At 45.3% G+C, this 24,986-nt stretch overlaps 1 protein-coding gene across 5 annotated transcripts in view; it reads right to left on the minus strand.

Moving 5' to 3' along the window:
• Positions 1-24,986, minus strand: part of DENND2A (DENN domain containing 2A) — a 102,340-nt gene that overhangs the window by 26,963 nt on the left and 50,391 nt on the right. For 4 of the 5 annotated variants that reach the window (XM_042973692.1, XM_042973683.1, XM_042973672.1 and 1 more), the window contains 8 exons: positions 20,088-20,288; positions 15,413-15,506; positions 14,825-14,875; positions 13,527-13,714; positions 8,931-9,040; positions 7,904-7,973; positions 6,506-6,583; positions 218-358 (listed from right to left, as the gene is read on the minus strand). In XM_042973692.1, coding sequence (XP_042829626.1) covers positions 218-358; positions 6,506-6,583; positions 7,904-7,973; positions 8,931-9,040; positions 13,527-13,714; positions 14,825-14,875; positions 15,413-15,506; positions 20,088-20,288 — 933 coding nt within the window. The remainder of the gene's footprint in view (positions 1-217; positions 359-6,505; positions 6,584-7,903; positions 7,974-8,930; positions 9,041-13,526; positions 13,715-14,824; positions 14,876-15,412; positions 15,507-20,087; positions 20,289-24,986) is intronic. The other variant, XM_042973680.1, reaches the window with a different exon arrangement.

Raw genomic sequence — 24,986 nt, forward strand, 5'->3', positions numbered from 1 at the left:
AAACACCATATACTGCCATGACATAGTTCTGGGGATGCTGTCTGGGAATGAATCCTCGAATGGATAGACAGGACTTGGGGTGGATTTTACATGCACCTGAATGTGACATCAGGTGATGAGACAGACCACTGAAAGCCAGCCCCTTGCTTGGTTTACTGGGACTTGGCTGTCTGGGCCATTGTCTCCTCTAGGAGACAATAGGAATCTGATGGCTTACCTCAGTTCCTGATCCTGGCAAGAAGTTCTTGACGACGATGGTCTTGCCCAGTGCTGGGAAAGGGGCCTCCATGACACTCCTCATGAGGGGCTGTACCAGGGCAGGAGAGATGCCTCGTCGCTTTTCCACCTCATCCAAGATCTGCAAGGGTCACCAAAGCAGCTTAGCTATCCTGATGTCAGGGTGCCAAGGTATTGCTCTGTTCTCGATGAAGTGGGCCCACCACAGTGACTGAAGAATTATGGGGAAGCCCTGCTGTCCTCATCAGGCCAAACTTTAAGCGTCTTTCACCCCATACGGTTTTGTCCCAAATCTCCTTTCTGTGTACCCCTCCCTCTGCCTTGTGCCTTTGCAGTTCTTTCCACCAAAGGGGTGAAGTTCCTTGACCCGCTTGACTTTGGGTTTGGACATGTAACTTACTGGGCTAACATATGCATTTTTAATGGGAGCGATATTGTCCCTAAGGGGATAAAAATTGGTTCTTGGGGGTGGTGATGAAAAAAACTTAGATACTATAATGGTTTGTAGCCTTTTAAGGGGCGACAGTACATAAAAAGATATACAGTATATCTGTGGATTTAAAGTTTCTCTGGGGGTAGCCATTAGGGAAATGCAAACACAAGCCACAATAAGATTCCACTTAACACCCATTAGGAGGGCTATAACCAAAAGACGGACAATAGTAAGTGTTGGCAAGGAAGTGGAGACATTGGAACCCTCATGCACTGATGGTGGGAATGTAAAATAGCTAAACAGTCTGGCAGTACCTTAAAAGGTTAAACACAGTGTTACCATATGACTTAGCAATTACATTTCTAGACATTTACCCAACAGACATGAAAACATACGTCCACACAAAAATTGGCACATTAATGGTCACAGCAGGGGCACCTGGGTGGCTCAGTCAGTTGAGCCTCCGACTTTGGCTCAGGTCATGATCTCATGGTTCGTGAGTTTGAGCCCCACGTCGGGCTCTGTGCTGACAGCTCAGAGCCCAGAGACTGCTTCGGATTCTGTGTCTCCCTCTCTCTGCCCCTTCCCCGCTCATGCTCTCTCTCTGTCTCTCAAAGATGAATAGACATTAAAAAAATATATAAAAAAAAGTATTATTCATTGTAGCCAAAAAGGGGAAATAACCTAAATGTCCATCAGCTGAAGAGTGGATAAACACAATGTGATGTTCCATTATATGCCATAATCAGCCACTACAGGGAATGAGATACTGATTCATACTCTAGCAGGGACGAACCTTGAAAATACTAGGCTAAGTCAAAGACCCGAGTCACAAAAGGCTACTTCTTGTATGATTCCATTTGGATAAAAACTCCAGAAGAGACAAATCCATAGAGACGGAAAGCAGACTGCTTTCTGGAAGTAGAAAGTGACTCCTAATGGGTATAGGGGTTTCTATAAAAATGCTGATAAAAATGTCCTATAATTGTGGTGATAATTACACAACTGTGTGGATGTGCTAAAGGGTGAATTTTATGGTTTACAAACTTCATCTCAATAAAACTGTTATTCTAAAAGGTCTAAATGTAAGACCTTCCATAATCTAGTTGTGGATCAAAGAGTTTTAATAAAAATGCCATTTATAGGGGTACCTGGGTGGCTCAGTCAGTTGAGCATTTTTTTTATTTAGAGAGAGAGAGAGAGAGAGAACACAAATGGGGGGGGGGCAGAGAGAGGGAGACACAGAATCCGAAGCAGGCTTCAGGCTCTGAGCTATCAGCACAGAGCCCGACGCAAGTATTGAAGACAGGAGCTGTGAGATCATGACCTGATGCTTAACCGGCTGAGATACCCAGGTGCCCCATCTCTCTCTCTTTTTTTTCATGTTTATTTATTTTTGAGGAGGGGGACAGAGAGAGAGGGAGACAGAAAATCCGAAGTGGGCTCTGTGCTGACAGCAGAGAGAGCAGAGAACTCGATGCAGGGCTCGAACTTACTAACCGTGAGATCATGACCCGAGCCTGATGCTTAACCGAATGAGCCACCCAGGTGCCCCAAGCATGGAACTCGTGATTTTGGCTCAGATCTTGACCTCACAGTTTGTGAGATTGAGCCCTGCATCGGGCTCTGTGCTGACAACATGGAGCCTGCTTGGGATTCTCTCTCCCCCTCTCTGTTCCTCCCCTACTCACTCTCTCCTTTTCTTTCTCTCAAAATAAACAAATTAACTTAAAAAACCCATTTATAATAATATCACGTGTAGGTATTGAACTCTTGAAATATGGCTAGTCTGAACTGAGATGTGTGTTATAAATGTAAAAACACTCAGTAGATTTCAAAATACAGAATTAAGAATGTAAAATATCAATGACTATATTGATGAAGTGCTGAAATACTAGTATTTTAGATATATGGGTTAAATAAAATTTCTTATTAAAATTAAAAAGATTGTACGTGTGGCAGTTCCTCAAAAAATTAAATATAGAATTACCCTACCATCCAGGAATTTCACACTTAAAAGGGTATGTATTCCCAAAATTTGAAAGCAGGGACTCAGACATCTGAATGGCCATTTTCAGGTTAGCATAATTCACAATATCTAAAAGGTGGGAACAACACAAATGTCCATCTATGGATAAACAGATAAAGAAAATGTGATATATACAAGCAATAGACTGTTATTCAGCCTTAAAAAGGAAGGAAATTCTGACATATGCTCCAATATGGATAAAGCTTGAGGACATATGCTAACGTGATAGAAGTCAGTCACAACAGGATAAATATATGACTTCATTTACATGAGATCCTGGAGTAGTCAGACTCACACAGACAGAAAGTGGAATGGTGGGTGCCAGGGGCTGGGGAGAGAAGGGAACGGGGAGGTTAGTGTTGAATGGGTGCAGAATTTTAATTCAGGATTGTAAAAAAATTCTGGAGACGGATGATGGTGATAGTTGCACACAATGTGAATGAACATAATGCTAATCAACTGCACACTTAAAATGGCTAAAATAGGGGCGCCTGGCTGGCTCAGTCGGTAGAGCAAGAGAGTCTTGATCTTGGGGTTGTAAGTTCAAACCCCACATTGGGTATAGAGATTACTTAAACATAAAATCTTAAGGGGCGTCTGGGTGGCTCAGTCAGTTAAGCATCCGACTTTGGCTCAGGTCATGATCTCCGGGTTTGTGAGTTCGAGCCTCACGTTGAGCTCTGTGCTGACAGCTCAGAGCCTGGAGCCTGCTTTGGATTCCGTGTGTGTGTCTCTCTCTCTGCCCTTCCCCTGCTCATGCTTGGTCTCTCTCTGTCTCTCTCAAAAATAAACATTAAAAAAAAAAAAAATTAAAAAAAATAAAATCTTAAAAAATGGCTAAAATAGTAACTTCTATGTTATGTATATTTTAGCACAATAAAAAAAATAATATGACAAAAAATTAAAAAGAATTTTATGAGGGGAGGCAATGAAGGAGGAAAAAATCTTTAATTTTTTTAATTTTTTAATGTTTATTTATTTTTGAGACAGAGAGAGTGCAAGAGAGGGAGGGGCAGAGAGAGGGAGACACAGGATGTGAAGCAGGCTCCAGGCTCTGAGCTGTCAGCACAGAGCCTGACACGGGGCTCAGACTCACAAACCACAAGATCACGACCTGAGCCCAAGTCGGACATTCAATCGAGTGAGTTGCCCGGGTGCCCCAAAGGAAAAAAAAAAATCTTAGAACTCTGGCTAGGTGGTAATAACAAAAGGATGAAGAATTCTGAGGCAGAAGTGACAGCGTGCCAGGTCTAAGCCTAGGCCTCAGGAAGGCTGCCTTACGTGTCTCCGCGGCCTTCTGGGGCTTCTGCCACAGCCACGGGAACTGCTGGAGAACTGCACAAGCCAGCTCGCTGTCCAAGGAGGATGACAGACATGTGAGCCAGCCCCAACCCAAGCCTTGCAGCCTACAGCAGAGACCAGGCAGCCCAGGTCAGCCAACCCCCGGCCTACCCACAACACAAGAGTGAGCCTAGGGGTGGGGGGAAAGGGGAGATGAGCTGAGCTGAGCCCCGGGCGACCTGCAGGTCTGGAAGAATAAATGATTGCTGCTTTAAGCTACTCTGGTTTGTTACAAAGTGTGACTGTAGTCATATTTAATGATATACCTTTCTTCAGAGATTCTGAGAGGTGTTCCTTTTTTTTTAATGTTTATTTTTGAGATGGCGGGGGCGGGGGGGAGAGTGTGTGCAGGACAGCGGCAGAGAGAGAGGGAGACAGAAGATCTGAAGCTGACTCCAAGCTGACGGCAGACAGCCCGATGTGGGGCTCGAACCCATGAACCATGAGACCATGACCTGAGCTGAAGTTATACACTTAACCGAATGAACCACCCAGGCGCCCCTGAGAGCTGTTCTTCTTTTTCTTTTTATATTTTATTTATTTTTTGAGAGAGAGAGAGAGCGCGCGCGCACAAGTGGGGGAGGGGCAGAGAGAGAGGGAGACACAGAATCCAAAGCAGGCTCCAGGCTCTGAGCTGTCAGCACAGAGCCGGATGCGGGGCTCGAACCCACAATCCATGAGATCATGACCTGAGCCGAAGTCAGTTGCTTAACCGACTGAGCCACCCAGGCACCCCTGAGAGCTGTTCTTCTTAAAGATGATTCCTCTTCCTTTGTTTTTTGTTTTTGTTTCTTAAGTAGTCTCCAGGCCCAATGTAGGGCTTGACCTCACAACCCTGAGATCAAGAGCTGCATGCTCTACCAACTGGGCCAGCCAGGCGCCCCTGATTCCTTTTTCTGTACAAAAGGACAATTTGTCATTTTAGTCATCCTTGTCCCTCACCTGGAAATAGGCCGAGTTTATAGAGATCAGTTCGCTAAAGCTCTGTTTCTGGTTCTATCCAGCATATTTGCTGTGTGGTCTTTGGCAAGTTATCATACACACCCTTCAATATCCCCAGTAACAAAACTACCATGAAAACACAGAACTGCACACATACAGTATGTTAATACGTTTACTTGCTTGTCAGCCCCTGTCTACGACAAAACAATGGGGCTCATGTGAATTCCAAAGCTGCCACTGGACGCTAGACTAACTCATGGGAGCGGTTCCACTTCTCCCTTTCATAAGCATTCTCTGAACAGCAAAGGCTGTGACCTACAGCCTTATTTCCATGTTTAAACCCCCCCTGGGTGGGGGGGGGGCGCCTGGGTGGTTCAGTCTGACTTTGGCTCAGGTCATGATCTTGTGGTTTATAGGTTTGAGCCTCATGTCAGGCTCTGTGCTGACAGCTCAGAGCCTGGAGCCTGCTTTGTGGATTCTATGTCTCCCTCTCTCTCTGCCCCTCTCCTGCTCATACTCTCTCTCTCTCTCTCTCTCAAAAATAAATAAAACATTAAAAAACAAATTTAAACAACCCCTTCAGAAAGACCCGCATGAGCAGCAATGCATAGCTTTCCTAGAGTCTGCAAATGACCAACTTCAATGTGAAAGGCTTACCACCTCACTGAAGTGGAGGGAGGAACACAGACAAGTTGATATCATCCTTTATTTCTAACAGACTTGAATAGAAGTATAAGTTCTACCAAGGCAAGAGGTTACACCAGATCAGTAGAAGTCAGGCTTCCTCTGAGTATAAGTGTATGGTGGGCAGGAAGTAGACTTATTTCGGAATGATTTTAGGAAATGCTGCTTTCCATCCATGCACAGTAGACATAGGACTTAAGTTCTCAAAAGAAAGCTCAGACTAAAATATATGCTCAAGAGGAACTTAAAATCAATTTATGGATTAGATGGTCATGTCTGGTTAATGTAGGAAATGAATGTTGGATTATACCTAATATTTAAGATGATCATATATGATAGTAATTAGCTTCTCTCTACCCACCGAATAGTAGAATGGATGAGCCAATTCAATACAGCAGTTCCTAGGTCTTGATACATTGGCTTATCTTCCCAAAAAGAGGACCAAATTACATTAAGGATTTTGATAGATTTAGAGCACAATTACAATAATAAATCTCTCACACACACAACACGCATATTATATACACAGATACTTAGACATCCATCCATTATAGTGGCCTTTCTGTCATGCAAAAGCTAATATGACAAAAGGCAGGGCTGAGAAGTACGAAGGTAAACCATAAGGAATATTCTGGGAAGATCCTCCACCCCCTTCCATCCTCCACCTGCAATTATTTTGACTCTCCCCCCACCCCCTTTTCCTGGGCGCCAATCTTCATCAGCTCTCATTTCCAATATCAGTGACAAGAGAAGTGGGAAGGAAAATGTCAGGATACGCTTATAAAAGTACCAGGGGGGTGTTTCCTGCGTCCTCCCTCCACTAAGGCCCCAGTCCTCACCTTTGAAAAGAGGCTGAAGCACCCCAGGCGGCTCACGATGCAGTAAACTTCAGGGAGACGCTTTCCTTTGCCACCAGGCTTTTTGGGGTGAAACACAAGGAAATCATGAGTGTTAGCACTTCAGAGAAGAGAACCCAAACATTTTTAAGTGCATATCATGTGCCAGATGTTTCCACACACGGAACCTTTTGAAAACGCACTGAGGTAAGTAGTTACCCATACCCCATTTTATAAGTGGGAAGCACTTCTGGCCATGTAGTATATATATCTTTCTTCTCTTGAAGGGACCAAATTGAGGGTGTTGTGCATACAGGAGGCACTCAAAATGGCCCATGGAGCCATAAAGGAAGGAGGCTAAACTTGTTCACCCAGATCCCTGTGGTTCCTCTTAAGGAGTTACCTTGAAACCACATGTTGCTTATTAGAATGATAATTCCAAGTCAGAAATCATTCCCAAAAAATCTTTTTGGAAACTGCCTTTCCAAAGCTAATTTGGAAACCAAATTCTTAAGCTAATTTCCAAACCAAAATGAAAATCAATCTCACTATGTCATAGTAATTTTATCAAGAAAACTTATTATCCCACTGAACTTATTTTTTTCCCACTTAACTTTTTAAATTGCTACCCATACTTTTTATTCACTATTAATTCAACAAATAATTACTGAATATACCTTCTGTATGCTGTGCATTATTCTTGACTCTAAATTATATCAGCTTATTTCAAAGACTCAAATATACTCAGAGGGAAACGATTTGCTTCTACTGAAGATTTTCAAAAGAATGAGTCTCAAAAAGACAAGCTCTGAAATGGGTTAGCATGGTCATTTCATTGGAATCCAATCCTGACTTAAAAATTTTTGTTAATGTTTTTATTTTAGAGAGAGAGACAGAGCGTGAGTGGGGGAGGTGCAGAGAGAGAGAGGGAGACACAGAATCCAAAGCAGGCTCCAGGCTCTGAGCTATCAGCACAGAGCCTGACATGGGGCTTGAACTCATGGATGGTGAGATCACGGCCTGAGCCGAAGTTGGATGCTTAACCGACTGAGCCACCCAGGAGCCCCTGAAGAACACACTCTTGAATGATCTGCATCATGAACAAGAGAACTACCTTTCTTTGGCCCTTAGCAGCCATTATGAATGTGCACTATAAGCTCTCTGGGTCTGTGTAGCATGTTTTATTAGAAAGGACATTTGGCTTAAAGAGAGAAAGGCCTTTCATTTGGCAAGGAAAATAACGGAGCAAGTATTTTCTTCTTAAAGGAGACAGAACTGTTGTTCCCTTCTACCCGTGAGACTTAGGTGATTCCCCCAAATCTTCCATGTTTTTAACTCCCCTGATTAACCTGTCACACTTCCTGCCTCTTCTCCTGCAGACTGAGAGCTGAATGTACTAACCAGCAGTCTTCGGCAGTAACCGAACCTTCTGCTCCCATCTTCTCCAGTTAAGACAAATGAGAAGGTTTCACTGTGGTTGGGGAAACAAAAGTGCATTACAAAGCAGAACACAACAAAAGACACCAGGCAGTGAGCAATCACAGGGACCTGCCTGTGTCTGTCCTGCCCGTCCATCTCTGTGCAGGGACTCTGTGCGCCTATAGTTTTGGGGTCTGTGTTAGGGAGAGGGAGACCCAAAATGCCAGTGCACCCTGAGAGGAATGAGGGATTCTTCTTCACCCTGAGCTCTCAGAGCATTCTATCACCTGAACCGTCCCATTGCCCGAAACACAGCAGTCACCGATGGAGAATCTATCGTGACTCCTGCCCCCAGTGAGGTCCAGGAGGAGATGGCCTTTGCTGTCCTAGGGATGTGACTCAGTAAAGGAGCAGCTGAAGACTGCGGCAGTTCTGTGCCCCCCTTGGAAGTGCCCCTCGGGTGACCCTCCCTGAGAACTGTCTCTTCAGAGCCAACCGGAAGCTCAGACTGCCCTTAGAGACTGCTGGGCCAACTTTCAGGAACATGGCGTCCCTCAAACACAGGGTATGCAGCCTACTGAGTTTGGTCAATTGCTGACACATCCGATAACAAAAATTTTGGTATTTGACAATGTGGGTTAAAGCAGAAATGTAAATCCAGTCCGAGTAACAGCTGGATGGGCTATTAAAGAAATGTTTCCAGGGACAAGGGACAAGGAAAGGGTGATGGGTAATGTTTCTCTAGCATCTCCTAGACCAAGAATTATGTTTGCCCTTCACAAAGGCTTATAAACCAAACGTATGCCCACGTTCAGTGGGCATGCTTAGCAAGGTGATTCGTATCTTCTAAAAGATACCCATTTTAAAACACAGTGGGGAAAACCTCTAGCCTGGGGCCCATCGGGATCGCTTAATGGTAGGATTGAATTATGACATCTGCCATCTCTGATGCCCTCCCTGGTTCTTGCCTTAGTTTTTCGGGGTAGGGAAGGGAGACACCAGCACATACCTGGTAAATTGCTGGACAGGAGTCCAATCCTTGGCATCAGGGAAACAGAATTGGGGGATGGCCTTCAGCTGGTCCTCAGCCTCTCTCATGAACTTGAAAGACCTTTCCAACTGCAGGGAAAAGGGTGAGAGAAGGTTGGGGAATAAACTCCAGCATGGTGGAGAGAGAGGCAGATGTTTGGCAAGACCACATCTTCCACCTTCCCACGTTGGAGACCACCACCTTAACCTTGGGAAGGGTTTGCAGCTCAGCCTGCTGGGGCCTTTTTTCCCCAGGGCGCGGTCAACTCTAGTCTCATGGGGCAAGTCAGGAGAAAAAAACTGGTCTTTTTTAGAGAAATATCTTTGATGTTTAACATTCTGGAATATAACTATTTTAATCAACTAGGAAAAAGTGTCATAGCAATCCCCTTCAACTAGGAGACTCATGAATCTGCAGGACAGAGCCTCAAATCTGGTCTTCCAACTTCTGGGCCCAAGAAAGCCTCGATCCATGCAAAGACATTTTATGACACTTCTTAGTGAATACATCCAGTCAAATTATATTATACTGTAAACTTCAATGAATTTCAATGACCTTGAATGTCAGAATCAAAAGGAAACTAGACATCATCAAGTGTGATATCCTTTTTTTTTTTTAATTTTTTTTTTTTTACTGTTTATTTATTTTTGAGAGACAGAGAGAGAGAGAGAGAGAGCGCGAGCATGAGGGGGGAGGGGCAGAGAGAGAGAGGGAGACACAGAATCCAAAGCAGGCTCCAGCTCTGAGCTAACAGCACGAAGCTAACAGCTATATGGGGCTCGAACCCACGAACCATGGGATCGTGATCTGAGCTGAAGTTGGACGCTTAACTGACTGAGCCACCCAGCACTCCATGACATTCTTATCTAAGAGATACGGAAATAAACCCTAACCTGTTAAGTGACTTGCCCATGATCACACAACTTGTGTGGAATCTAGCTAGGAATCTTTTTTTTTTTTTTTTTAATTTTTTTTAAATGCTTATTTATTTCTGAAAGAGAGAGAGAGACAGAGTGTGAGGGGGCGGGGTGGGCAAAGAGAGAGAGGGTGAGAGAATCTGAAGCAGGATCCAGGCTATGAGCTGTCAGCATAAAGCCTGACAGGGGGCTTGAACCCACGAACTATGAGATCCATGACCTGAGCTGAAGTTGGACGCTTAACCGACTGAGCCACCCAGGTGCTCCAGGAATCTTAATCTCTAGTCTCTCAATCTCTGTCTCTCTCTGCTTTATCTGACATCATAGACTGGATGAATATCCTCTTGTTAAAAAACAGAACAAATTAGGGGCGCCTGGGTGGCTCAGTCAGTTAAGCGTACGACTTTGGCTTTGTCGTTTGTGAGTTTGGGCCCCGTGTCAGGTTCTGTGCTGACAGCTCAGAGCCTGGGGCCTGCTTAAGATTCTGTATCTCCCTCTCTCTCTGCCCCTCCCCTGCTTGTGTTTTGTCTCTCAAAAATGAAAAAACGTTAAAAAATTAAAAAAAAAAAAAAACACTAGAAAAATAAAACCTACTTCTAGTATGATTCCCCTTGGGCTAGAGCAAATATAATTAAAGTTGCTACTAATATTAATGGTTGAGACAACTATCAATGAATGAAACACAGCCACCATTTATAGACCTAAAGCCAGTCATTAATTGTCCTTTGGTTTTTGTTCTTCAGAATCAATAGTCACTACTGAGAGAATAATGGTTCCCTCTTCCATCCATGATGAAACATAACAAATGAGATTCCAGCTTGTCCAGGAGCAGTTTTTGAGTTGATAATTCACTAGCTCAGACCGTTGCCAAAGCATTCATTTTGGCTATCCTTGGATAATCTCACAGAGAGGCAAATACCTGCTGGGTGTAGTTGCTGGAAGGGGTCATTAATCATCGCAGAGTGAAGGCCCATAAACTCCAAAGAACACAAAAGGAAAGAACAATGACATTTTTCCACAGTGGAAACCCTTAGAGAACTAAAGAGTAGGCCTTGTAGGGAGGTGAGTTCCAGCACTTTTTGACTTGGCCCATCCTTGTGGATGCGCCCACCCTCAGATCACATGCACGACACACATACGTGTGTACACACATGTACCTTGTCATCAACATAGGCGTTATCAACCCATATGTGTCCATGGGTGCTCTTACATGCACACAAGCTCATTTATGGGAAGTGAGACATAAAGAGGTCTCTCACAAATACGAGCGATCATAAATGGCTGGAAAATTTCCCAGTCTGCATGAACTGTCATAAAGATAATTACATGATATCAAGCATTTTAATGGAACATGGCAGGCATGATCTCTAGTGTGCAAGTATGGAGGGGAAATCTTGGTCAAGGTGACCCTAGAAGTGGGGGATAAAAACCATAAGAAAAAGTTAGAAGGGAGGAGAAAGGAGGAAGCAAAGGCAAGAAGATATAAAATAGCCTGATCTGTAAAAATGCATGCACAGAATGATCACACAGCATTCAAAATAGAAATGGAAAGAAACACTGGCAACAAGATACATTTCCAACAGAAAGAGACTGGGCATAAGTAGGGCATACCCACATAACAGAGCGTCATATAATTAAAAAAATGTTTTACAATTTATAGGAAATATGTTTATAAATAATGATACATTTAGAAAACACGATGCAAAGATTATACAACGTACAATATCAATTTTGTTAGAAAATTACACTATGAGAGGGGTTCTAGGTGGCTCAGTAGGTTAAGTGTCTGACATCAGCTCAGGTTATGATCTCGTGGTTTGTGAGTTCGAGCCCCACGTGGGGCTCTGTGCTGACAGCTCAGAGCCTGGAGCCTACTTCACATTCTGTGTCTACCTCTTTCTCTCTCTGCCCTTCCCCTGCTCATGCTCTGTCTCTCTGTCTCAAAAATAAACTTTAACAAAATTTAAAAAATGAAAAAAAAAAGAAAGAAAATTACACTATGAGAAAAGTCTGGGAGGAAACATAACAAAATGCTAACAGCAATGATCTCTGTGGAATGGGATTATAGAGGACTTTTTCTTGATACATTTCCAGATTGGTCCGCTTTCCAACAATGACTATACATGTTTCCGCTCAAAAGTTTTATGTGGATGTCTAGGAGCCTGGGGATTCCAGGTTGGAAACTATAAGCATTCAATAGTTATAGTGATTCAATCATTAATTCATGAATTAAGGCCTTTATTCCTGAAACACTGATTAAATATTGCCACGAGTACAACACTGTGCTAGGCCCCGAGGGAAGTAAACAGGATAAAAGAACAGTCCTCTGTGCCTGGGTGCTTGCTCCGTGTGGGCCTCAACCAAATGTGGGCATACTCATAGCTTTGGGGTTTTCTGGACACCATCCCTGGAGGTCAGCTGGACGCAGGTGAACAGAGCCAGTCTGGAGGGCTGGTGCCCATGATTTCCTTCAGTGATACCTAGTTTCCGTCCTAAACTCCAAGGACCTGATTACTGCACTGGACCACAGTGGACAGGACAGAAGGAAGCTGGCCCAGCATAGATGCTGGGATTATGCTTGGGCAGTGGCAGCAGAAGGAGGCCCTCAGGGGACCAGGACACATCCTCCCTCCCCTCTTCCTGTCTCTGAACACCTTCATTGTCTGAAGGCCACATACAGTGTCACATTCTGCCTCAAGAGTCTTTGTATGCTTATCTTATGACCTCCTGTCAGAGTGTAAGCTTCTTAAGGACGGAAAACATATTCTGCTCATCTTTGTAACAGTAGGGCCAAGCAGAAAACAGCTTGAATGTAATAGGGTCTCAGTAAATTCTGGGTGGACTGAATTGAAATGTGGTGGAACCCATTTAATAGTGATGTCAAAGACTAAGAACAATATATATAGATATATATATATCGGTATATATAACAATATATATATATAGATATATATAGATAGATATAACATATCTATATATATAGATATATATATAACATATCTATATATCTCTCTATATAGATATATAGATATATATAACAATATATATATAGATATAACAATAATATATATATAGTAGATATAAGATATATCCATAAGTAGATATATATATATATTATTGGCCATGCTATTTTAGGCTTTATTGAGTGCCAGTGCATTTTGGGTACCTGATTTAATGTATGGTAAAGCCACATCCACACAGCCGCGAACCATGTTAGACTTAGAACGGGATCCTAGCACACCTGGTGCACACCCAGAGGTGCACAGCACACGCACAGATGTTCAGCAAACGCACACTCCCAGGGGACGGTCGTGTGGCTGATGGGAAAGAGGCTTCTAGGATAGCCTGGGGAGAGACGTGGCTGCATAGGGAGATGGGGAGGACGAAGAAGCTGGTAGGGACAGCACAGTGACCACAGGAAGTGAGTCAGTGTTTTTGTCCATACTTGTGAGTCTCTGAATCTCCCACCTCTTGGGACCTCCCAAGTTCTCCAGCAGCAGCTTTTTGCATTTGATATACCCTAGTTACAACCTGCGTTCAAGATTCCAGACACCAAGCGCCCCTCAGACTCCCACACCTCCCGGAAGCCACGAATACCAGCACGAAGTTGGCAAGAACGCCGCAGTCCCCTGGCAGGCCACAGAGGCCGGGCCCATACCTTGAGAGGGAACTGCTGGGTGAGTTCTGGCACATACGCAGCCCCGGCCTGCTTCTTATGCAGTGACACGACCACAAAGTACTCGAACAGCTGCCTCTGCTGGTACTCCATGAGCTCCCGGTCAAGGGATGGGTATCTCGGAGCCTGCTTCAGGCGTGACTTCACATTGACCAGGCGCTGACTGTGAGCTAGGGGGACAGGGACAGTGAGTGCCAGTGCGCCACTGTCTTCCCAACGAGGCACTGCACGGGGCGGTGACAGCCTGTGTGTTCCTTCCAATCCTAAAAAAGTGTTCCCGCATTTAACAAATTAGCTCAGAGCCCTTTGTTTGGGGTCCCTGCCAACTTCGGGGCGAGCCACACTGGATAGGCCGCCCGGCTTGTGGGGGGCGCGGAAGCCCGGGACGCGGGGGCTCTGCTCAGCCATGGGTCTGTTGTGTGGACTCGGTGCAGTGGTTTGAGTAATCTTTGCGTCCCTCTGTCAGATGGGGTGGGGGACGCTGACTCCTCCCCTCACTTATTCCCTTCATCTTCCAGTTTGTGGGATGTGACACAATCCAGACCACAAGGCTTTTGGAGCAGGGAACTTTGTGAACATCTGTGTGACAGAACGGGCAGAGACATGACTAACTCAGAGCTCCCACCCACCTTCCCTCCCGCCATCATTCTATGTGATGGAAACGGACTTGCTTCATTGTAGAGGTGGGCCAGGGAGCAGGTGGGCGTGAGAGGTGAATGAGGCAGGGATGCCAAGCAGACCCGTCCCCATCACCTCCCTCAGCAGCCCTGGGCTATGGCTTTTTTTGGCTTCCCCCCACCCCGGGTCTGAGAAATTGTGGAAAACTCACTAAAGCCTATACCGAAGTCAATGAATTTAGATCTACAGAGACCAATTACTTCAGTGACTTCATTTGACAGACGAGGAATAGAGGCCCTGAGATCTTAAGTGATTTCCTCCTGATCTTACAGCAATTTTCATGGGAGTGGGACAAGAGCCCAGGTGCCTGGAGTCCCAGGCCAGCAGTGAAAAACACTGATAATGGAAAGGCATAGGAATGGGGGCCACTGCAGTGGTATCCCCCCTGGATCTCTGGAGCCACAGGCTCAGTGACCGAACAGGTCCTACCTGGTCATGCTCAGGACTGACCGGCCCCTGAGCAACCCTGTGGGTCCCCTGTCCCCTCACATTCACGCCTTTCCCAACCGGCTCGTGCGAGGACACTCTGTCCTGTCTCTCACGTTAAGCAGGAAGCGCCACGGCCATCTGCATGCGCCCTGCACACCACCTGCTCTTCTCACCTTTCAGTTTCTCCTCGGTGTCGCTGTCAGACTCACTGTTCTCATCTGTCACTGGACAGAAAAACAACAAACAAACAAAAAACGGCAATAGAAGAAAATAGCGTGTGTGAGTTTTTCTAACACAGGAAACTTTTTGCATGCAGTCACGTAAATCCAAGATTTCTACTTCAGAGGGGCTATTTTCTTTTTGTCAACTTAAATGTCATGGACAAACTATGTCTTTGTCCAACTAAATGTACTTCCACGTGAATGCGGCTCTAGTTCGGATGATACCTATATGAAAACAATACAGCCAAAGAGACTGGCCCCTTGTATGTGTGCTAAGCAAAGAGAACTGCTCCCATGGTGAGCTCAGAGCATGCGGCACTGGGCTGACTTGATGGGTGGACAGTCAAAGGACCACGGGACGGGCCACCAGGCTGAGGTCTTTCCCGGGTCCTCGTTGTCCCGTGGACAGCAGGAGATTCTTACAAAGGGCTGACTTGTTCTCATCTTTGGTGAGCCAGCTCTGAACCACAGGAAGCCTCTTTTAGGAAGAATCTGTTTTCAGATTGATGGGGGGCGAGTGATGGTGGCGGGGGGTCATACCTTTTCCTGAGTTGCTCTCTGTTGACTGGGACAGCCTCTTCACACGTTTCTTTCCTCTCCGGGCCTCGTAAATGGCATTGATTCGCAATACCAACTGCCAGACACCGGGAGAAGAAAAGCCAGTGTTAGTGGCTTCCTCTCCATGTGCAGCTGGGATTCCTTTGCTGCTCGTTCTCTTCCAGGACGGCGGAAGGCCAGGAAAGGAGGAGGGAGGGGCCGTTTTCCACGGGCCCACTGGCATCTCTCAATTACTCCTTTCTACCAGACAGGAACAGGACTGTCGAGGACAGTAAAGGAGGCCGCCAGCCTCCCTGATGTATGAACAGGGGAGGTCTGAATATACTAACACATCCAGCTGAGACACAGGGAGGCAATTTCATTGGCTAATTGTGCGACAGTCGCTCCCCCTTCGATGCTGCGATGTCACTGTGATTTGGGAGCAGTCTTTGTGCCCCCTGGGGTGGGGGGCGGTGGTGGGGGAAGAAACGGGAAGAGACAGCAAAAATAAAAAGATTCCCGGGCAGGGCCCGTTTTGTAGGAAACACGCCAAAGACTGTGTGAGCAGCTGTGGGCAGCAAGCGGGCAGGGATTACAGCAGCTTTCGAGTTCTAGCTCAGGGCTGCATAGCCATGCCCTGCACCCCACATACCACCCTTCCTGCGGAGGAATGCTCATCCACACTTGTAAGGCCTTCCATGATCTCTCTTACCGCTCGGCAGGCACCACTACTGAGCAGCACATTTTCCAGGCTGACTCTAGCAGACCCATCGGGCGACTGAAGCCCTGGGTCGCTTCCCACCAGGCTTTACGGCACCTGCAAATTTCACCAGTGGAAGCCTCCTGGGCTCCACCTGGCTGCGAGGAAGGGAAGTCTACCTGTGTATAGTCAAGGCAAACCAACTGGTGAATTTATTATTTTTTTTAAGTTTATTTTCCCTAGTAATCTCTACACCCAACCTGGGGCTTGAACCCATGACCCTGAGATCAAGAGCCACATGTTCTTCTGACTGAGTCAGCTGGGTACTCCCCAACTGGTGATTTTATTTTATTTAAAAAAATTTTTTTTAATGTTTATTTATTTTTGTGAGAGAGAGAGAGAGAGAGAGAGAGAGAGAGAGAGAGAGAGAGATGGAGAGAGAGAGCTTAAGAGGGGAAGGGCCAGAGAGAGAGGGAGACGCAGAATCTGAAACAGATTCCAGGCTCTGAGCTGTCAGCACAGAGCCCCATGCGGGGCTCAAACTCACGAACCGTGAGATCATGACCTGAGCCGAAGTCGGACAGTGAACCGACTGAGCCACCCAGGCGCCCCCCCAACTGGTGATTTTAAAGGGGAGCTGTGTTTATAAGCTGCCTTGAAAAGTTTTATATTCTTTTTTGCACTGGAAGAACTGGAGAGAGGATGTGCTATGATGAACTGGGTGATGGGCATGCAGGTGGGCACAGTGGGTTAGCTGTTGCCAATCCCCATCTCTGCCCTCCGTCCCTCTGTCCCAGTCCCTAAAGCAGCTCAGCAGCTCCTCTCCACAAGCCGGAGTGCTGGACCGCCAATGGAGGAAGGTGGCTCATTCTCCAGGTCTCCTCGTGGTGGGCCTGGGCCCTGGTCCCTCGGCTCTGCAGACTGTTAGGACACTGCCCTGCCACATCTTTGCACATCTGCACACTCTGGGTCCTGCGAGGTGGCCCAACACTGGCCTTGACAGCTCTCTTGGTGAATTCCTCATTCCTAACCCTGTCCTGGCTTTGCCTTGAACCTGAATGAGGTCTCTGCCTTCACCGCCTAATCCCTGCAGTGTGGCTTATTTATATTTGTTCTTATGAAGCAGCCATTTGCTTCAGACCCATGAAATGGCACTTGCTGGTTTTCATACATGTTCTAACCACTGGAATATTAATGCTAGCCCCATTTCCTATGGAATAAGACAATACATAAATGAGATGCTAGTATTATTCACAATAGCCAGGAAGTGAAAACACCCAAATGTCGATCAAGGGATGAATGGATAAGCCAAATGTGGTACGTACAAGGGAATATTATTCAGCCTTCAAAAGGAAGGGAGTTTGGGCACATGCTCGAACATAAATGAAACTTGAGGTGTTATGCTAAGCGAAATCAGTCAGTCACAAAAGGATAAAGATTGTAAGATTCTACTTACGTAAGGTACCTAGAATAGGCTAATTTGTACAGACAGGAAGCAGAAGAACAGTGGTTGCCAGAGGCTGGGGGGGAGGGCGGAATGGGGAGTCAGTGTTTCACGGGTACAGAGTTTCTATTTGGGGAGATGGAAAGTTCTGTAGATGGATGGTGGTGATGGTTGTATAACAGTGTGAATGTACTATTTTATTTTTTTAACGTTTATTTTTGAGGGAGAGGGAGACAGAGCATGGGCGGGGGAGGGGCAGGCCAAGTGCCTGTGCACTAAGTGCCGGTGACACTTCCATTACAGGCAGTAACTTAACATGGAACGAAATGCTGCATTTGCAAATTAAACACACACACAGTGGCAGCACTAGCCCTGCTTTCCCTCCACCTCTACTTTCATAAGATGCGCACACGCATTCTCTTTCCCTCAGTCTCAAAAAACCCTTAAAAAATATTAGAAGTGCCTGGGTGGCTCAGTCGGTTGAGTGTCTGACCCTTGATTTCAGCTCAGGTCTTGGTCCCAGGGTTGTGGTACTGAGCCCCACAAAGGGCTCTGCACTGAGCATGGGGCCTGCTTAGGATTCTCTCCCTCCCTCTACTCCTCTCCCCGACTTGTGTTCTCTTTCTCAAATTAAAAAAAATGGGGCACCTGGGTGGCTCAGTCGGTTAAGCGTCCGACTTTGGCTCGGGTCATGATCTCGCAGTTAGTGGGTTGGGGCCTCACGTTGGGCTCTGTGCTAACAGCTCGGGGCCTGGAGCCTGCTTTGGATTCTGTGTCTCCCTCTCTCTCTACCTCTTGCCTGCTCACGCTCTCTCTCAAAAATAAACATTAAAAACAAAAAAAAATTAAAACCATTTTTTTCTAATAATTAAATAAAAGACATTAAAATAGTACATGGGGGAGTGATGGGTAAAAGGACAGGGGTAGAAGACAGAGGTTAAACGCTTGGTAAGAAAATCATGTACTCAAACTTAAGAGTTGTGTTAAAGCTCTTTTAACCCAACACGTAATTCATTTGATTATCTCTGTTTCATTTGTTAAAATAATGGTAAGGCTGTCAGTACAGATGTGAACGGTCACTTTTAATTATTCCGCAAATGTAGGATTTTGATATTTCAGAGACCTATGAACAGTCCCAGAAAAAGCGGAAGGGGAGTTAAGGGAGAGCCTAGAGATACCACACTTTGGGGGCCCCGGAGCAGCTATCACGAAAGCACAGGACAGTGACTGTGGGATGCAGTCGACGGGACGCCCGGGAGTGAGTCTGTGCTGAAAGAGACTGGGTCCATGTGTTAGTGGAGCTCATTCAGCAAACATCAAATAATCAGTATGCAACCTGCACCACACTCTGGGCAGGACAAGGCCCAACAAGGAGAGTAGAAGAAGGAGGAGGCCTGGCTCCACCCTGGTCCCTCCAGTTGCCCTGTGTCAGCAAGATGTCTTCTCCCCTGTTCCACCTACAACCCCCTCCTACCAGGCTGTGGGTTTTAGTCTTTTCTCAATCACCTGACCCTGGCTGCCCTTACTCTTCAGAACGCACTGATTGTCAAGGTGACTTCACTTCACTTGAATGAGAATGTTGGGAACGGGTGTGGTAGGGGTGAAATTATGGCTCAAAATACTGATTAACCAAACTGTCAGGAGGAACCAGCTTGTAAATGTCCCATGACTTTCAGGTCAATGCATCACTTTGAGAAATCTGATGAAACCTATAGACCATCTTCTCCCTCTTCCATCTATCCCCCCAAAACTCTCCACACAAAATTTTACATGATATTGTTGGTTTCATGACTTCTAAATCCCATCCATCCATCCATGTATTCTGAAATGAAGAGTTCCTGCTCTAAAAGTTCTCATAGGAAGTTGGTACCCAAGTGGCCAGTGAAGAGGGACCAGCACAGCAGGGCTGGAGCTGAGGAAAAGGAAATATCCTTTGATGTTTTACCTTTCCGGTTGAAAAGAGGCAGCAAAGGGGCACCTGGGTGGCTCAGTCAGTGAAGCATGACTCTTGATTTTGGCTCAGGTCATGATCTCACGGTTGTGAGACTGAACCCAGCATTGGGCTTGTGCTGGGCGTGGAGCCTATTGGGGATTATCTCCCTCTGCTTCTCCCCTGCTCGGGTTCTCTCTCTCTCTCTCTCAAAGAAAAGAGCCAGGAAAGATATATTTTTGACAAGTGCTGGCCCAGAGCACAGGCTTCACACGATGCCACCTCTGTAGCTGGTGTTCACCAAAGTCTGAGTCACAGCACAAGGAACGGAGCTCTGCTTTTTGAGGCCCTTTGAGGAGGGGCATTGGAAATGTGGTGTGGGATCACAAGCAGAGCTAAGGCTGGGAGAGGAAGGGCTAAGAGGAGGGCTACAGGACCACAGTAACTATCATGACAAAGGCTCAGACACTCCAGCCTGCTGTCTGGCCTGTGATGAGGCAGGCAGAAGACGGCCCAGTGTTCAGTTCTCTGCCCAGATTCCTCTGCAGCCTTCCTTTGCAGGAAAGGGGACCTATCTGCACACGAAGTTTGCTGCAAGCCTTACCTTGGGTATCTTTCTCTTCTTCCTGCCATTCTGCGGATCTCCAAGGTTAAAGAAAGTGTCATCAGGGCTGCTGGGGGTGGAGGGGGGGCTGATTTTGGAAGGGGACCCATATCCATCCCGACTCAGCTTCCTAGCGTCCAGCAGTTTGAAGTTCCTTCTCTCTGAATTTTGCCGGAAAAAAGCAGGTTTGGACAATGACTGCTGGGAGGGGAAAGGAGAAAAGAAGAGCAAATAAATACAAAGGGACTAACTGGGAGATGGCTGGGGGTGCCAGTGATACAGACCATGAGATGGAGAGGGAAAGCTGGTCTCTGTTCCCAGGGTAGGCTGAGTCTGTCTGCATGAAGATGACAAAGGACGCACACCCAATCCAGTCTCCTTTTAGACAAGTGGGAGTACCCTGGCTCTCTTACCTGTACAAATCAGGAGCTCAGCCAACTAACACCCACTGGACTGGGAGTCAGAAGACCTAAGCCTGGTTTTGACCCCTGCCCGCTGGTAAGCTGAGGACCTCCTATACAAGGAGCTTCACTTCCTAAGCCTCGGGGTCTTATCTCTAAAAATGAGCTGCTTTAAGGTCAAAGGTAAAAAAGCAAAAAACCCCAAGACCAAAAACCCTGCAACTTACAGATCTTCTTTTTCTTTTTTACATACCACAAATTTTTAAATATGTATTAGGAAGGTTGCGGAAGAGATGTGGTTAACCCTGGTGTTGGGTTGCTGGTCTGTGGGCTCCACAGGCCCTGGTCCATGCTGTCTGGTCCCCCTCTGCCATCTTGTATTGATTTAAAATTAACTCCCCTAGTGGTGCTTGGGTGACCCAGTTGGTTAAAATGAACTCCCTCTAGAACTCATTTTTGTAACACATAAATTAATGAAAAGGCAAACAGGCAAAAAGATAGGGATGGAAAATTTATAAAATAAAGAAAGACAATGATGCTTAGATATGGAAAACGATTCTTAGCTTTACTCATAAGAGAAAAGAAAATGAAAACCCCATCAAAGAGACATTTTCCCCTCTAAGATTAGCGAAGATAAATTTGGTAACTCACCGGAGTTATTGGTGAGTCCCTTTCACACTTTCGTCCACTGCTGGTGGGACTAGAAATTGGTACAATTCTATGGAGGGCGATGGAGCCCTGTCAACAGAATTCCAAATGCACATGCCGCTTCACCCAGTAATTCCATCTCCAGGAATGGGCCCTACCCATATGCCCAGACTTGGGCAAAGTTATACTGTACGAGGCAAGCTATACTGTGCAAACCATATTGTACACTGTGAGATGGCTTGTAAAATACAAGTACACAAAATACTGGAAATGATGTCCATCAGCAGAAGCTGGTCAAATAAAATCTGGTACGTCTACAGAATGGAATACAATGCATGTGTAAGAAAAATCTTAATGTACTCATATGGAAAGTTCTCTCAGATGTATATTGTTTTTTTTTTTTAATGTTTTACTTATTTTGGGGAGACAGAGAGAGAGAGAGAGAGAGAGAGAGAGACAGAGTACGAGCGGGGGAGGGGCAGAGAGAGAGGGAGACACAGAGTCCACGAAGCACGTTCCAGGCTTTGAGCTGTCAGCATAGAGCCTGACGTGGGGCTTGAGACCATGACCTGAGCCGAAGTCGGACGCTCAACTGACTGAGCCACCCAGACGCCCCGGATGTCTGTTGTTAAGCATGAAAAGCCAAGTGTAGAACAGTTGGCATAACATGCTGATGTGTGTGTGTTTTAAGGAGCTACCCTGCTGGTGTATGCAGAGGACAGTTCTGAAGGACACATAAGAAACTAACAGTGGTTCTTCCGGGGGACAGAGATGGAGGGCCAGGGGCCAGAGGAAGACTCTTCACTGTACACCTTTAATACTCCTTAAAGTTTAAGCCATACGAATATATTAACACTGAAATAAGAGATACTAATAAAATTTAAAAACTACTTGGAGTATCTTCTTTTTAAAGGTACTTCCAGGATGCACACTGTATTATAATTATAGCTGCAAAGTCTCTTTTTTAAAATGAATTAATGAGTTAATTAATAGCATTTGATGGGCTAAAGGTATATAAAGTACCTAGCAAAATACCTGATACACTACAGTTTTTCTCATTTTTTCATACTTTAATATGCTAACTACTTTTTTCTTTAGTATATTGTTTATGTTCTTTGCCTATTTATCTTTTGAGTTCCTAGTGTTTTTCTTATTAATTTGGAAGAACTCTTTATATAGAGCAGATATGAACTATTTTTCAGTTTTGTTGTGTGTTTTTTCCATGTTTTTTTTTAAGATCATGTGAAATCTTTGTATATGAAAACCTGTTCATCTTTTCCTTTGTGAATGATTTAATCTTGCCTCTCTTTGCCTAGAAAGTCTATATATTTTTAGAGGTTTAATACATATTTAATTCCATTTTCTTGTGGATTTTCTTAGCTTATTTCGAACATATTTTTTTATAGTGTTTTATTTTTGAGAGAGAAAACGCGAGCGAGGGAGGGACAGAGAGAGGGGGACAGATGATCTGAAGTAGGCTATGCATTAAGACCAGCAAGCCTGATGTGGGGCTCGAACTCATAAACTGCAAGATTGTGACCTGGGCTGAAGTCAGACACTCAACCGACTGAGCCACCCAGGTGCCCCTTAACATATTTCACTTATTAATCCATCAGTCATTTATTTTATTGCATGTTAGTCTAAAGTGATTTTTTTCCCCCAAAGCTACCTTATCCCTATTCCATTTAATAAATAAGTCTTTCTTTTCCTATCAGATTACAAGGCCACATTTATTATATCTTAAACTCTTACAGAATCATCTTATTTTGTTCCATCGATTTCTCTATTCTTGTTTAGTTCCACATAGTGTGTAACAATAACTCCAGAACCTTTTCTTTTTGAAGATTTCTAGGAATAAAGACTCCTAGTCTTCCCAAGTGGCCTGCTGCAATATTTGTATCACGAGTCTATAGGCAGCAATCAATCGCTTAGCACCACAAGCCCTGAGCAGAAAAAGCCAGTGTGGTTTGCTCACTATGCGCATCTTCATAATTAAACCAGCACATAAAGAAGGAATAGCTAGAAGCTTTCTTAGAGACCAAATTCCATCTGCAATGAAATCCAAGGAAATGGCCCCGATTCTTTCACTGTAATAGAATCACGTATCACATTGTTGGCAAAAAGCAGGCATCTGTTTTTATTAGACTTTTAGGTGTGAGAGTGTTTGTTCAAAGATTTGACCGATAAAGAAGTCTGAGAAGAAAGAAAACAGAACGGAATCAGAACATGGTACACAACTCTCTAAAGGGTGTCAAGAGACCTGGGGGAGGCTGCGTGGGCTGCATCTCCCCGTGGTGACAGCATCTCCCCGTGGTGACACTGCCAGGGAAAGGGGCCCCAGTGTGCCCTCCGGAGCACCCAGAATCAGCCCCCAAATGTCCAGGGAGCATTCATGAGGGGGTGGAGTTTCAGCTGCTATTTAACTGAGAAGAGGACCTAATGGGCTCTGGGGTAGAGCGTTTTCAAGTAGATAGCACAATCTGAGAAGAGGCATAGCGGTGAGGAAGAGCAAATTAGACCAGAGAGAGTCTTCATGGCTTAGAGCGAGTACAGCCAAAGAGATGGGAGAGATCACACACCAATGAGGACATCAAATCATCTGTGGAAGGCCTTTGAAGGTAAGGGTATGACTCTTGGACTTAGCAGGGGGTGGCAAGCCTTTTCTTAAAGGCCAGACGGTAAATATTTTAGGCTTTGTCACGACGACTAGACTCTGCCACCGCAGTGCAAAAGCAGCAATACCAAATATGTGCGTGAATGAGCGTGGCTGTTACAGAAAAACTTTATTTACAAAATCAGTCAACCAGCAGAATTTGGTCAAACCTGAACAATAGTATAAAAGAATAGATACTATAGGACCCCAGGGGTGATTATATCAGGCTGTGGCCCAGATAAGATTCCCGCTTTTGATCAGAAAGCCTCGCTCGGGGCGTGTGGATGGTTCAGTCAGTTGGGCGTTTGACTCTCAATTTCGGCTTGGCGTGGGTCATGGTCTTGTGGTTTGTGAGTTTGAGACCCTGCCCTGTATTTGGTTCTGGGCTGACAGTGTGGAGCCTGCTTGGGATTCTCGCTCTCTCTTCTCTGTCTCCCCCTGTTGCTCTCTCTCTCAAAATAAAATAAACTTAAAAAGAAAGAAAGAAAGCCTCACACCAATGTGCTCTGATGGTAATATGCCTAATTCCATTGTGTCTATGGAATAACCTCTAGGGAGGGGCCCAGCTGTTGCAGAGGCACATAGAATGGACCTAGCAAAAGATCTGTGGTGTCCAAAAAAGAAAAGCAGGCAAGAACTCTCTGTGGAAACTTCATGAGTTATTTTGGGGGACCGAGTGTGATGGGCCCTGGCCAGGGGACTTCTTGGTGGGGAAGAGGGGCGGCAAGGAAACTGCATGCCTCCCTAAAGGGAGCCGACCTGGACTCAAGCCAGGGTTCATTCACCCTTCTTGTCTGCGAATGGTGGCTGGTGGCTTAACTCCTTCCTGTCCTCTCTTGTCCCTGTCTTACTGCCTCAGAAGACAGTGATGTAAGAAGACTGAAAGGGCCCTTGATACCAAATATCCCATCTCTTCCTAACCTAACTTAACCTCATTCCTGGTCTCTTTTATAGAGGCCTCCTCTAAGGACTTAGATGTCATTCTCACAAACATGTCCGTTAGCTCATATATACCCACAGATACATATCTTTCCATGAATGCATAAATACTTCCTTAAATATACACACACAGAAGTACATAGGAAAGCAAACACGCATATTTTAACAATTGGGACATTATACAAAGTGATGACATTACATTTAAACAATGGAATGCCAGGCAGACAACAAACAATGTTTTTAAAAGGAAATTAATGA

The sequence above is a fragment of the Panthera tigris genome, chromosome A2 (assembly GCF_018350195.1).
Source record: "Panthera tigris isolate Pti1 chromosome A2, P.tigris_Pti1_mat1.1, whole genome shotgun sequence".
NCBI classification, from domain to species: domain Eukaryota; kingdom Metazoa; phylum Chordata; class Mammalia; order Carnivora; family Felidae; genus Panthera; species Panthera tigris.